Genomic DNA, 13218 nt, shown 5'->3' on the forward strand with positions numbered 1-13218 from the left:
AAACAGAAAAAAAAAAAAAAAAAGTACGCATTCCTCCGAATCGCACCGCACATCCAAGATTTTAGCGTTAAGATCAAGGTACACTTCACCACACCAGCATCAGCAGCATCAGCAGCATCAGCATCAGCATCGAGCAGGGATGTCCTTACTGAAGCTATGGAGCAAAGAGCCGAAGGCGTCTTCCAAGATAAAAAAAGGCCACGGCATCGTGGGCAGTTACGGCAATAGCATGCTGGCCCATAACAACGTCCGGCAATTTCGCATCGACATAAACGAGCCGCACAGTGTGTGGAAGCCCGATGAATGCATAACCGGTGAGACAGTCATCGACATCAAGAGAGACATCACTAATGTGGCCATTAAGCTCTCTCTGGTGTGTGAGGTACGAGTGAAGACCGGCAATAGTCCAACCTCCAAGAACAAAAGAGTAGAGAAGATTTTAGAAAAGTCAACCTTTCTTTACGGGCAAGAGTACATAAAGGCAACTCCCTCCACCGCCGAGAAAAAACCGGCCATCGACAAGTCTACCGTTCTCAACGGTCTAAGCAAGGGCGAACACAGGTTCCCCTTCAGAATAAAAATACCAAGGGGCAAGGGCATGTTGAGCTCCATCAAATTCGAAAGAGGCTCCATCGCATACTTCCTGAACTGCACCTTGGAGTCCCTTAATAACGTTAATGCTCTGAAAAAACCAGAGGCGAGGTGCGAACGTGAGTTCTCGGTCATTGTGCCCTTGGACGTCTCGAGGCTGCCCAAACAGAAGACCAAGACGGTGGTGCTGCAGTCCGCATCCATGGTCCAAAACAAAAAGGGCAAGTCCTCGGAGGACGCATCCTCCTCCTACACACAATTAACCCATAAGTCCAACAATTCCAATTCTTCCAGCAGCACGGTAAACTCCTCCAAGACATCCTCCCCACCAAACAAAACAGTGACCATATCCGTCGACATACCGCACGCCGGGTTCGTGATCGGCGAGACGATCCCCATCGACGTGAAGATCGAACACTATAAACCCTTCTACCACCCAGCGGGCCTCACCACCACCTTGGTGAGAATCTGCAGGGTGGGCGGTGCGGGCAAAGACGACCCCATGGAGACTTTTAGAAAGGACATCTGCCAGAGTATCTCCCCTATATACATCAATCCTGAAACGCTCCAGTTCCAGCCCAGAATTCATTTGAAAGTGCCCCTAGACGCATTTTCCACACTCACCTCCGTGAGCAAGTTTTTCTCCTTCCAATACTACATCGAAGTCATGGTCAATTTGTCCAAGAAAAACGTGGTCTATACGGAATCCAACAGGGTAGTAGGAACCCCCGTCGAGGAGCAGAACGGCTCGGGCATAGAACACAACATCAACCGCATTCAAAGGAAAATGCTACGCATGGTCAATCCAGAAACTTTGGAAAACGACTCCGAGGGCTATGAATCCAGTATATTCTTCAAAGACATGGTCAATGTAGAAAAACTGAAAAGGCTCAGAAACGTCACAGGCATGTCCATCGAAACTGTCATAGGAACGACAAGATCCGAGCAGCAACAGTACGATACGAACCTCCCCCGCGAGCCCGCCACCACTACCGCGCAAGATCCAGTACCGGACTTGAGAGACTGGCTAGCCCCGCTGAATGCATACGAATGCGACGATGTCCCCGTTCCAAAGTATTCCCCCAATGATAGAGTTAACGTAGCGTCGGAAGACAAGCAGGAGCTGGAGCAAAAAAGACTACAACAACTAGAAAGTGACCCTCCGTCCTGTGATGACTATTAAAAGAGAGGATTAACTCATACATCCGCGGTTATCTTTCCTTCGTCTTCACCTGAACGATTCATGTTTGCATTTTATTTTATTTCATTTTATTTTATTTAACCCCATTAACGATTATGATATTATTAATTCAACAACTCGTGGCACACAAATAAAGATTTTATATACGTCAATGTGTACTTACGTATGTGTAATGACAATAACAAACCTTAGCCGTCTTAGGCAAAACAAGAAGAAAGGGAAAAAAAAGTAGTAACATTAAATATTATCTTATATCTATAAAGACTAGGGCTCCGGGTTACAGGATTATTAAGCTATACCTGATATCTTTCCCCTCCCACGCCGATTTGAGAAGGCGGCGTTGTACATCTTACTCATACCTCAACTGCCATCTTTTTTTTTGCTCTCTGGTTTCAAAATGCACCAAATTCTCCCCTCAATGCCTTTTGTTTCAGGTCCCATATGGCCATCCTTTCGTCATCGGGCAGAATAGCGATTTGGCTGTCGTTCAATTGTAGCACTTGCTTTAAGAGGTCCTTCTGCTTGCTGAGCACCGCCGGATCCAGCACTTCGTTAACGCTGCTGTTGTTCGTGGATGACGCCTCCTCCTGCGGCTTGGACGCCAAGGGAATCAAGTCATCCACTTTGCATATCCCATTGGTTAGCAGCAGCTCCGCAGTGACAAAACTCAATTGCGGGCACAGCTCTAACAACGAAACGGCATCGTCGGGATGAGTTCTCGTCCATTCTTGGAACGTTTGTAGAAACTTCAACTGAACTTCTTTCGGCCTCTTGGCTAGTTCACTGGATATMATCATTGCCGGAGTGGTCATGTTTATGTTAACGTCGATGCCTGAGGGCAATTCAGGAAATTTCAGATTCAGGAAATTGGCATTTCCGCTGTTCTGAAAATCGTTACTGTTATTATTATTGCTATTTCCGCCGTTGTTGTTGTTGTTGTTGTTGTTGTTGTTGTTGTTGTTGTTGTTATTGTTGCTGCCGTTGTTCCCACCACTGCCGTTATACTGTTGTGGCTGCTGCTGCTGCGAAACACCCGATATGTCACTATTGCTGGAGTAACCGCATTTCAAAAACCTTGAGCCTAATTGGTATCCATTTAAATTACGTACTGCACTGGCACTAGATTCCAAATCTCTGAACTCGATAAACGCATAACCTTTCGATCTGCCAGTCTGAGGGTCAAACATCATCTTCAGGTTGATCACAGGCCCTACATTACTGCATAAGTCAAGGATCTGCTCCTCCGTTTGATCATATGGTATGGACCCCAGGTACACCACCCGGGAAGGTGGGTTGTTCTGTACTCCCGCATTCATACCGCCTTGTCTGCTCATGTTGCTCTCACTTCCTATCAGTTGTGTAGTCTGGTAACTGGCTTGGTACTGCAGTGCTGTTGTTAGCTCTTTTGTATATTCCTTCAGATAATAATAGTGCAGATATTCTCTCCTAGAACAAACGTTAGAAGTGACTTCGATGCTCCCAAGTGAAACAACTTAACCTAAAAATGTCTTATCCAAACGATAGTAACACTTGTAGATACTCAATTATCACAACTCTGTTGTCAACACAGTATCCTACTAGTGCTCCAATTGGACAGTATGTCTTACCTGGTGCATATTCCATACTCTTTTAAGGAATTTTCACTTCTTACCCGCCTCCGTTATGGTGATTGACCCAACTGTTCACTCGATGATGGGATTGCCTACTGAAAAATAACGAAGAAAATAGTGCCCATGCAGCAGAACATATCAAAACTTCGTCAGTGCGTACAGGTGTGTTTATAATGGATAGTAAGGAGGTGTTGGTGCACGTTAAGAACCTAGAAAAGAACAAGACTAGTGATGCCACTGTTTTGGAGATCCTGCGTGTCCTGGATAAAGAATTCGTCCCCACTGAAAAACTATTGAGAGAAACAAAGGTTGGTGTGGAAGTCAACAAGTTTAAGAAGTCCAGTAATGTGGAGATCAGCAAGCTCGTGAAAAAAATGATCGGCTCTTGGAAAGATGCCATCAACAAGAATAAGCGTTCCAGACAACCACAGCAACAACACCATCAAGAGCATTCGTCAGTTAGTATGGAGAATAAGACGCCTGCGAATGGATCTATAAACGGGTCAGAACAACCTGCCTCTTCCCAACCAGACGCCACCAAGCAAGAAAAATACGTCAGCACAAAGCCAAGAAATAGTAAAAATGATGGTGTGGATACAGCTTTATACCACCATAAATTACGTGATCAAGTATTAAAGGCCCTTTACGATGTATTGGCCAGAGATAGTGAGCATCCTCCTCAATCAATTTTACACACTGCAAAGGCAATAGAAAATGAAATGAATAGAGTCAACAACTGCGATACCAGTGAAGCCGCCTATAAGGGCAGATACCGTATAATTTATTCAAACATCATATCGAAAAATAATCCAGATTTGAAACACAAAATTGCGAACGGTGATATAGCGCCCGAGTTCTTAGCTACATGCGATGCCAAGGATTTGGCGCCAGCGCCTTTGAAGCAAAAGATAGAAGAAATTTCTAAACGAAACTTATATAACGCACAAGGTGCCACTATAGAAAGATCAGTTACTGATAGATTTACATGTGGTAAATGTAAAGAAAAGAAGGTGTCCTACTACCAATTGCAAACAAGATCCGCGGATGAACCATTAACCACTTTCTGTACTTGTGAAGCATGTGGTAACAGATGGAAGTTTTCTTAGAAAGAAAGAAAAAGGAATACTTGGAGATGGAAACAAGAAAAGGAAAAAGAGGGAAACAGAGTAACCTGCTTTCTAACGGTATTCTTATCGATATTAAGCGGGCTGGAGCCCGGGAAGAATGAACATGTCAGATATACAATTACTTCCAGTTGTAAATATGACTAGCTGATAGGATATACATGTATTATTATATTAATATTGTATTTTTTTTCGTTTCCTTTCACATTTTTTTTTGTATTGTCAAATTACTTTGTAATATATAAATTTTTCATATTTTTGTTTATTGATCTTCTATGCAATATGACACCACACGGACTGGATAAAATAGAAGTGCAGCTTTAAGCACTCTAACAATAAAGTCAAAAAAAAAAAAAAAAAGGAGGCAAGAAGAAGGAGAGTGAGGCGGAAGTTTAAATTATTGATATTCACAATGTTGAGAGGATTATGGAAACAAGGTTTTGGCGTCGCTCGTTCGATGAAATTCTCGAATGGACCCATCACTAATTACACCCAGAGTTTGAGGAGAACTTCTCCAGTATATGCTAAAAGAAACTATGCTCAGTCTTGGGACAACAGGCAACCTAACGACAAGATCGATGCGCACATCAAAGTACAAAAACTTATGGATGAAATAAACTCAAAGCCTAACGTTCTGGAGAAACTAGAAGAGGTTAGTAACATAATGATCGAGAAAAAACTTGTTAATTTAGATGGGACTTCTGCCACTGAAGAGAACACGATGAAGCCATGGCAAATGATCAAGATTCTAATGGACAAAGATTTAAGGCATGCAATGAAGGAGTTCAAATCAGAACTGCAAAAATCTGGCATTCAATTAGGACCGGACCAATTAGGACCATTAATGACCGTTTTGGGATTGGAAAAGAAAAAATAAAGGGAAATGCTTTTTGAACCAAAAGCATCATCGATTCTTTTTGTTGATGTCTTTCATGTGTATATACTACGTATTAATGACTACATAAATATTCACTAAGGGCCTTATACGATTTATTGTATTGTTTATTAGATCGCATCTCTTTTTAAAGCTTTACCGGATTTAGAAGCTTGCTGTCTGTACTATTACACCCGCCGTATCATTGATCTTATTGCTTTTGTTACTATTTACAATTTGTGCTTATTTAGTTTTCCTCGTCTAACCAATCAAGGAATTCAGGAGCCAGATAGGTAATGATTAATCTGGCACCTGCTCTTAAGAAACCTTGATGAGATTCGAAAGCGATTGTTTTTAAATCAACAACGCCCTTTTCGGCAGCAGCATGCAGCATTGCGTATTCGCCTGAGACGTGGTAGGCACAGATTGGTAAGTCCTTACAGATTTCACTTGCATCTCTCATGATATCCAGATAGAATGTGGAAGGTTTGACAATAATACCATCAGCACCTTCGTTCATGTCCCTTTCCAAAGCTCTACGTGCTAGACCGCGCCCAGCAGGAGGTAATTGGTAACATTTCCTATCACCACTAGAAGGAGCAGAACAAGCAGCATCACGGAAAGGTCCGTATAAGTTACCACTGAACTTGGCAGCGTAAGACATAACAAAGGTCTTATGGGCCAAACCGGCGTTAATCAAACCTCTCTTGATATCTCTTATTCTGCCGTCGATCATATCGCTTGGCGCCACACAATGTGCACCGGCTTTAGCATAGTTAACGGCTACAGCAGCCAGTCTAGAGACACTGCGTTCTCTATTTATGGAGCCGTCATCGTACAAAACCCCACAATGACCATGGGAAGTGTATTCACAAAGACATACATCGCAAATAATGTACAAGTCTGGGAAGTTTTCACAAATAAATTTGATACCTTGGATGACTGGCCCCTCTGGATCGTCAGCTGCAGTACCCACTGGATCTTTAGTACCATGGCTCAGAGGCACACCAAACAAGATCACGGACCGTAAACCCTTCTTCACTAGTGGCCCCAAGTAGTCATTTAGTCTATTGACACCGATTCTCTTAATATTGGGCAAAGAGTCAATCTCCGTGCAGTCATCTGGATTATCAGAGATGAATAGTGGGAAAATCAACATGCCCTTGGTCAGTTGACGCTCACTTTGCCACTGTCTCAATAGTGGGTGATTGTAACCTCCTGCTAGAACGGATGAGATTTCTGTTGGTTCAGTGTCTAAAAATTCTGCTGTGTGCATACTTTGTCAGTGTTTTTTGGTAAGGATATCTAGAAGAAGTAATAATACGTAGAAATCACAAAATTACCGTTCTATGTCGCTGAAATGGCTAAAAAACAACATTAACAATAGAATGATGCATAGACGTCACTAGCCTGTGTTGCCTTGCTCTTTTATAAATCAGGCAGCCTGCCGCAGGCCAATCACCGCACCGAACGGAGATGCTCGTTTACCGTTGGGCACCAATTTTTTTCATTTTTTTGCCTTTTTCTATTTAGCAGCGTTTTCCAAATACTTTGATCATTAGTCTTCAATGAATGTACTGTCATCTTCTAGGGCAGGCAGGTAAAAAGATGAGCAAATCTGATTGGTGGCGGATGCCAATTCTCAGAAGTACATTCTGTATAGCATTATAATAGGTAACTTGAGTAAGGGAGTGATAAAAATTTTACATTTATGGCGTATCCTGAAATTGTGTCTTTACGTCTTTTCGTTGTTTATCGTAACACCATTCTTATTACCGCAAATACATGCCAAATGTGAATGTCTTGCTCTGCGTTTCTGTATTCTTGTAAGATCAACTATTTGGCGCAAATATATCTTACTTTGCGTGATCTATTTACAGACACTACTTGATTTACACATAAGTATATCATGTAGTAATTCTTGCCTTGCGTATAAAACCGTGTGAGTAGAGCTACTCATGTTAATCTTTAATCAATTTACACGTTAGTTTGTTTGCCACTTTTTTATTTCTCTGTAAGCTTTAAGCAAATATGTGGACAAGAAACATGAATATTTTTAGTTTTAAGTTTAAGTATGGATACAAAACTAAACAATAAATTGTTTTTTCATGATGTTTCAAAAGATACTTTTCTGTCTGAACATAGTACTCTCAAACATTGCTTTGTTGTTGTAAAAATGTTAAACGTCATGTTTAAGGGAAGCCGAGTCGAGTCATGTAGCATTTTGATATCGTGACTAAGCTAATTACCCAAAAACTGTAAAGGCGCCAGTCATGCAAAACCCGGAGCATGTGATGCAGGCACGCTCTTCTCGAAAGAGAGTTCAGAAACTCTAGGACAAGTCTCGCATATATAATCGTATAATCGAAACATCTGTGTGATTGAATGAGAAATATTACCTTCTCCTTCCCTACTTCGTTTCTGTTGATAATTAGTTAGTTTAGTAAGTTGTAATAATTAAGAATAAGCAGTTTTTTCTTATTAATATATAAGAGAGGTATATAAAACACACGCTGATTAGTTATTTAAAACTCAATGGTTCAGACATAATTCAGAATACGGACAATGAGTTATCATGTATAACTTGTCCTCTTTTATCATACATGAATCAGTGTGTGTCTGACACCTATTCCGACAGTTTCCTTCTGTGGAAAACCATCAATAGTGAAATAGTGTTACCATTAAAGATAGTAAAACAGCTGTCTTTGTACATAAACCGAAGTTTACTAATATTTCAGATGAGCACTTACCCTAAACGTGGTTGCCTCTGACACTTATCTTTTCAACAAAAAAGTGGTTGTTTGGCCGAGCGGTCTAAGGCGCCTGATTCAAGAAATATCTTGACCGCAGTTAACTGTGGGAATACTCAGGTATCGTAAGATGCAAGAGTTCGAATCTCTTAGCAACCATTACTTTTTAAGTTTTTTTTTTAAACCCTGGTTCGTTAGCACGTCCTAAAGCAATGTTGTTGATCTAGATGTCTGCAAGTTTAGATTAATTACCAGGCCATTGAATAAACTGCAATGTGTCCTTCAATTCTTCACTTCTCAAATAGATACACGATTACTATGTCTTGCTAACAACCGAGTACAGTGAGTATGAGGAAATATTACACTCAATGTAAGAACGGGGAAGCTTGCATTCCGTTTTTAAGCAGTGTACGATTGTCAAAAAGAAAGCGATATAGTACATAAGAGAGGATGCTCACAGTACATTTACATGTCGGAAGGTAATAAACGCTTAAGAAGCAGTTGGGCATTCGGCTAAACTTAGAGACAACTCCTGCATACCGAATACGGAAAAACAGAGTGTTTTTGAGTAAAATTTACTAAGCAATCGGGAAGTATATTCAGCTTTTCTCTTTGTTTAATACTAATCATGATTCTTGGTGTCCCGAGAAAGAAGAAGGCTTTTTAAATAGTAACATAGACTTGCGGACGCACCCCGTTACGTCGTCTCGATTCGGCTTGCTTTGGTTCGGCCTAGTTTAATTCGGCTTGGCTTAGTTCGGCTTGGTTTAAGGATCTCTTTACGTAAACAGATCTGAAAAAGGTCAAAAAAGAAAAGGATATAATACAATAAAAACCCGTCAACTCTGAGGAAGTATTTTCAACTCTATTCGTTTCAATTGTAAAGATGAAACACCATTCAATCGTATAAAACTCAACGAAACAGGTTACAAAAAAATTAATCAAACAGAATAATAATGGACACTAAGGAAATTACTGTTTTCGTTTCGGGCGCTACTGGTTTCATTGCCTTACACGTTGTGCATGATTTGTTGAAAGCTGGATACAAAGTAATCGGTTCAGGTAGATCTCAAGAAAAAAACGATGCTATATTGAAGAAGTTCAATAACAATCCCAACCTTTCAATGGAAATTGTCAAAGACATCGCTGCACCAAACGCTTTTGATGATGTTTTCCAAAAGCGTGGTAGGGAAATCAAAGTTGTCTTGCATATAGCTTCTCCGGTCCATTTCAAAACCACCGATTTTGAAAAAGACCTTTTAATTCCAGCTGTGAATGGTACCAAGTCCATTTTGGAAGCAATTAAAAAATACGCAGCAGACACCGTTGAAAAGGTCGTCATCACCTCTTCTGTTGCTGCACTTGCTAACCCTATAGATATAAGAAACAACAGCTTAATTCTTACCGAGGAGACTTGGAACAACGACACATGGGAAAGCTGTCAAGCTGATGCCGTTGCCGCATATTGCGGTTCCAAGAAGTTTGCTGAACAAGCTGCTTGGAAATTTCTTGAGGAAAACCAGTCGAGCATCAAGTTTACGCTCTCCACTATCAATCCAGGATTCGTTTTTGGCCCTCAATTGTTTGCTGATTCACTTAAAGATGGTATAAATAGCTCTTCAGGTATTATTGCTCGATTAGTTCATTCCAAGACCGATGAAAAGTTCTACAATTACAGCGGCCCATTTATTGACGTCCGTGACGTTTCGAAAGCTCACTTGGTTGCATTTGAAAATTCTGAATGTGCTGGTAAAAGACTAGTCTTGAGCGAAGATTTATTCTGCTCCCAAGAAGCAGTTGATATCTTGAACCAAGAATTTCCCCAGCTAAAGGGTAAGATTACTACTGGTGAACCTGGCAGCGGTCCAAGCTTTCTGGAAAAAAATTCATGCAGGTTCGACAACTCGAAAACCAAAAAACTGCTAGGATTTAAGTTTCACAATTTCAGGGATTGCATTGTCGATACCGCGTCTCAAATGTTAGAAGTTCAAGGTGGAGCCTCGATTTAGGGCACCCCAAGAGATTTCTCTCAATTTCCCTTAATAAACACAATTATACAGATAATTAGCATGTAAAAAACATTCATGTCACGAATATTTTGCTTTAATTGAGCTGACGCCTAGGTGTTGCTGAACCAATATGTAAAGAAAAAAGAGCTGCGAAGAAATAGTAGCAGGTAGCAGGTCGTATTGGCATCAATGATGCCGAAGTTGGTAAAATTCGCAAGTTTCGAAAGGCTCTTGTAAAACGCAAAAACTTGAATACCCTGAGAACTTCTAGACTTCTCTATTATCTTGAACCTTTGTTATTCTAATCTGCGAACAGGCGCTATTTATTCTGACGTGTATTGCAAGTTGGAACTTGAATAAGGAATTCGTGAAGCGAATAAATGAAAATCTAGGAATATATCTTATTTAGAAGGGCTAAGGTGAAGAAGAGAGTTTAATTATGTATGGCCAGCATTTTTATCAGCATCATCTTTCCAGGTCCCACCAAACATATGCTTTACAAAAGCCATTTTATCGTCACTTGATTGAGCACCCATCTGGTTCACATCTGGGGAGAAACTTGTAATTGGTAAGACCATCACATCATCTACAATAACAGGATCTTTCAAAAAGGAGAAGAATTCCCACGGCATTACGTTTGATGACTGTAAGGATTCTGATATTTTTTTATAAAACCTCCTTGTTGATTTGAACAATGCATTACCATCAGCCTCGCTTGTTGACACAGAAGCTCCGTCTTCTTCGTCGTTCTTGTTCAGGTTCGGGTTGACCAGTAGGATATCGTTGTTGTGTTGAAGCGCATTATTCATGTATTCGAAAATGATGTCAGAGAAAATACCTGGACCCGTCCAATTCATTATGTCTGTACCATCGACGTTCTCGTTATTTTTCAAGTCGGAGTGAGGGTAAGTTTCGTTATTACGTCTCTTGTATCTATAGTTTACATTGTAGTCTTCGCTATTGGTTGGATCTAAAACAAATTTGACAGGGAGGCCTGGATCTTGCACACTCATTAGCGTTGTGGCGGTGATATTCAAGATCAGTTCTCTTAATATTGGGTGGCCTGGCTTAGCCTGGATAGTCCATTGACAAAACTGGATTCTACGAGCATACCACGTACTCCAGTCTTCTCTATCCGGATCAGCTTCAATGCCGATGACCAACCCTGGCTGCTGCTGTATTTTGCCTTCTTTGACGGGAGAAACCTTTAAATTTTTATAAGGGATGGGGGTGTTTACGTTTATTATATTGTTCATCCATGACTTGTTTTGCGAAGGCCAAGAGTCAATTGGTTTCAGGAGCGTGGTGTCCATGTCCGAGTAGACACCACCTCTTGCAAATAACAATAGGTACCTCAGGAAATCCGCCTTTAAGATATTTTTAGGCATCAGTTTGAACGCCCGCACGACAAGCGGAACAGTGCCGTAAAGATTCTCTAAAAAGGGTATGACCGCGTCGTCCGGGATCAATGAGTATTGGGAGTACTCTGAAGATGAAGCTGTCCATGTTTTTTGAAAGGTTTTGAAAGTGGCAGGGAAATCCTTATCACCGGTACCTACTTTCCAGGTCTGCCATACCCTCTGCGGGATGGGAGCCTGAGGGTCGTAAGGGAATGCAAATGAAAGTTGATCACGTAAATCGTGCAATTCGTTGTTCTTCTTGTTGAATGAAAGATTCGCTTTTAAATTCAAATCTTGCGAATGCGAAGTAGAAGGCAAAATAGTATAGTCATTTTTATTAGGGTAAAATTGAGAAAACAATCTTTTGTTTGAGGAATGGAACGACAGCAGAGTGTAGAAGAGAAGAATGGTTGCGATTATCGTCTTTGATTTCCTCGTGGCAAGGAGATGGGGTAGCTTCCTAGACATGTTCTCTATCTTTTTTATTTTCTTTCTTTCCTCCGTTGAATTATTGTTTCTGCTGCGTTGCACGACAAGAAGATGAGAGAGGTATGACAGTCCTTTATGTTAAATACAATGATGCAGATACGAAAGGAGAATGTACATTGATGGGAAGGCAAGACTGGTATATGATCAAAGACAACGAAAGACGTTGGTTAGCTGCCTTGATTTAGAAGGTTGAGGTTGCTGTCCCTGCAACGTGAAAAAACAATAAAAGGCGCACGCAGATTGAGGCTGGCCCGATTTTTCGCGGTGGGCCGGCCCAAATGGCTCAAGCAATTTACCCAAAGCAGAATGAATAGAGGCGTAAAGTAAAGACGTTCGAGATTATTTCTGTTACTATTCCTCCACTATATGGTGGAAATAGATAGATAGATAAAGATAGATGGATGTATATATATTATACTTATATAGTGAGTTCTGCAACCGCATGCTGCTCTTATTTGTCCACGACGTTGACATTGTGAGCCTTCAATTCTTCTATGGCCTTCTTGACGACCTCTGGATCCTCGCTGATAGGTCTTGTGTAGTCCAGCAGGACAGTGGTCTTGTAGCCCAGCTCTGCGGCGGAGATGGCGGTAGCCTTGACACAGTACTCCAAGGAAACACCGACGATGTAGACCTCGTCTGTGTGGTGCTTTTCCAAGTACTTGTTCATATCGGTCTTGTGGAAGTTCCAGATATCATTGAAGGCGGAGTAGTATTCACGGTCGGTCAAGAACCCCTTGTCGACGATCTTCATGTGCTTGGTGAGCACTTGATCCATTATATGGTCGACCAATTGACTGCCCCAAGTGTTTTTCACACAGTGCACAGGCCACAAGATACCTTCCTGGGTGGAGTCATCACCTGGTCTTGGAGAACGGTAGGTGTAGGTTGAGAAAGGCTCTTTGTCTTTATGATTTTTGGCGAACGATACGTGTCTTGCGGGGTGCCAGTCTCTGGTCACCACAATTCTGTGCCAGTCTCTATCAGCATCCTGCATTAGCTTGGAAATTGGATCGACAATTTCCTCACCTTTAGGGACGGTCAACGAACCCAAAGGCGAGACGAAGTCGTTTTGCATATCCACAACAATTAAAGTTTTCATTCTGTAGTTTTCTTCTCTGTTATAGTATTATGTTTTTGTGAGGGAAAAAAAATATACAAGTTTCAAAA

The 13218-nt window shown here is 41.2% G+C and overlaps 8 protein-coding genes and 1 non-coding gene across 9 annotated transcripts; 5 read left to right on the plus strand and 4 right to left on the minus strand.

Annotated features, from left to right (window-relative positions):
* Positions 1-139: 139 nt before the first annotated feature.
* Positions 140-1774, plus strand: RIM8 (Rim8p; the record flags this gene model as incomplete). Its single annotated transcript, XM_018365082.1, has 1 exon — positions 140-1774. One exon carries the CDS (start codon positions 140-142, stop codon positions 1772-1774), a length of 1635 nt encoding a protein of 544 aa, XP_018222182.1.
* Positions 1775-2184: 410 nt separating this feature from the next.
* Positions 2185-3126, minus strand: RNA15 (Rna15p; the record flags this gene model as incomplete). The annotated part of the gene is made up of 1 exon (XM_018365083.1): positions 2185-3126. The coding sequence occupies one exon, from the start codon at positions 3124-3126 to the stop codon at positions 2185-2187; it is 942 nt and encodes a 313-aa protein (XP_018222183.1).
* A 449-nt stretch (positions 3127-3575) lies between these two features.
* DST1 (transcription elongation factor DST1) lies at positions 3576-4508 on the plus strand (the record flags this gene model as incomplete). Its single annotated transcript, XM_018365084.1, has 1 exon — positions 3576-4508. One exon carries the CDS (start codon positions 3576-3578, stop codon positions 4506-4508), a length of 933 nt encoding a protein of 310 aa, XP_018222184.1.
* Positions 4509-4938: 430 nt separating this feature from the next.
* Positions 4939-5403, plus strand: DPC13 (Dpc13p; the record flags this gene model as incomplete). Its single annotated transcript, XM_018365085.1, has 1 exon — positions 4939-5403. The coding sequence occupies one exon, from the start codon at positions 4939-4941 to the stop codon at positions 5401-5403; it is 465 nt and encodes a 154-aa protein (XP_018222185.1).
* A 244-nt stretch (positions 5404-5647) lies between these two features.
* HEM2 (porphobilinogen synthase HEM2) lies at positions 5648-6676 on the minus strand (the record flags this gene model as incomplete). Its single annotated transcript, XM_018365086.1, has 1 exon — positions 5648-6676. The coding sequence occupies one exon, from the start codon at positions 6674-6676 to the stop codon at positions 5648-5650; it is 1029 nt and encodes a 342-aa protein (XP_018222186.1).
* Positions 6677-8195: 1519 nt separating this feature from the next.
* Positions 8196-8309, plus strand: DI49_1927. Its single transcript has 2 exons — positions 8196-8234; positions 8265-8309. It is a non-coding gene; the product is annotated as a tRNA-Leu (tRNA).
* Positions 8310-9106: 797 nt separating this feature from the next.
* Positions 9107-10159, plus strand: DI49_1928 (carbonyl reductase (NADPH-dependent); the record flags this gene model as incomplete). Its single annotated transcript, XM_018365087.1, has 1 exon — positions 9107-10159. One exon carries the CDS (start codon positions 9107-9109, stop codon positions 10157-10159), a length of 1053 nt encoding a protein of 350 aa, XP_018222187.1.
* A 437-nt stretch (positions 10160-10596) lies between these two features.
* OCH1 (initiation-specific alpha-1,6-mannosyltransferase) lies at positions 10597-12027 on the minus strand (the record flags this gene model as incomplete). The annotated part of the gene is made up of 1 exon (XM_018365088.1): positions 10597-12027. One exon carries the CDS (start codon positions 12025-12027, stop codon positions 10597-10599), a length of 1431 nt encoding a protein of 476 aa, XP_018222188.1.
* A 472-nt stretch (positions 12028-12499) lies between these two features.
* Positions 12500-13150, minus strand: PNC1 (nicotinamidase; the record flags this gene model as incomplete). Its single annotated transcript, XM_018365089.1, has 1 exon — positions 12500-13150. One exon carries the CDS (start codon positions 13148-13150, stop codon positions 12500-12502), a length of 651 nt encoding a protein of 216 aa, XP_018222189.1.
* Between the last annotated feature and the right edge of the window lie 68 nt (positions 13151-13218).

The sequence above is a fragment of the Saccharomyces eubayanus genome, chromosome VII (assembly GCF_001298625.1).
Source record: "Saccharomyces eubayanus strain FM1318 chromosome VII, whole genome shotgun sequence".
In the NCBI taxonomy this organism is placed as follows: Eukaryota; Fungi; Ascomycota; class Saccharomycetes; order Saccharomycetales; family Saccharomycetaceae; genus Saccharomyces; species Saccharomyces eubayanus.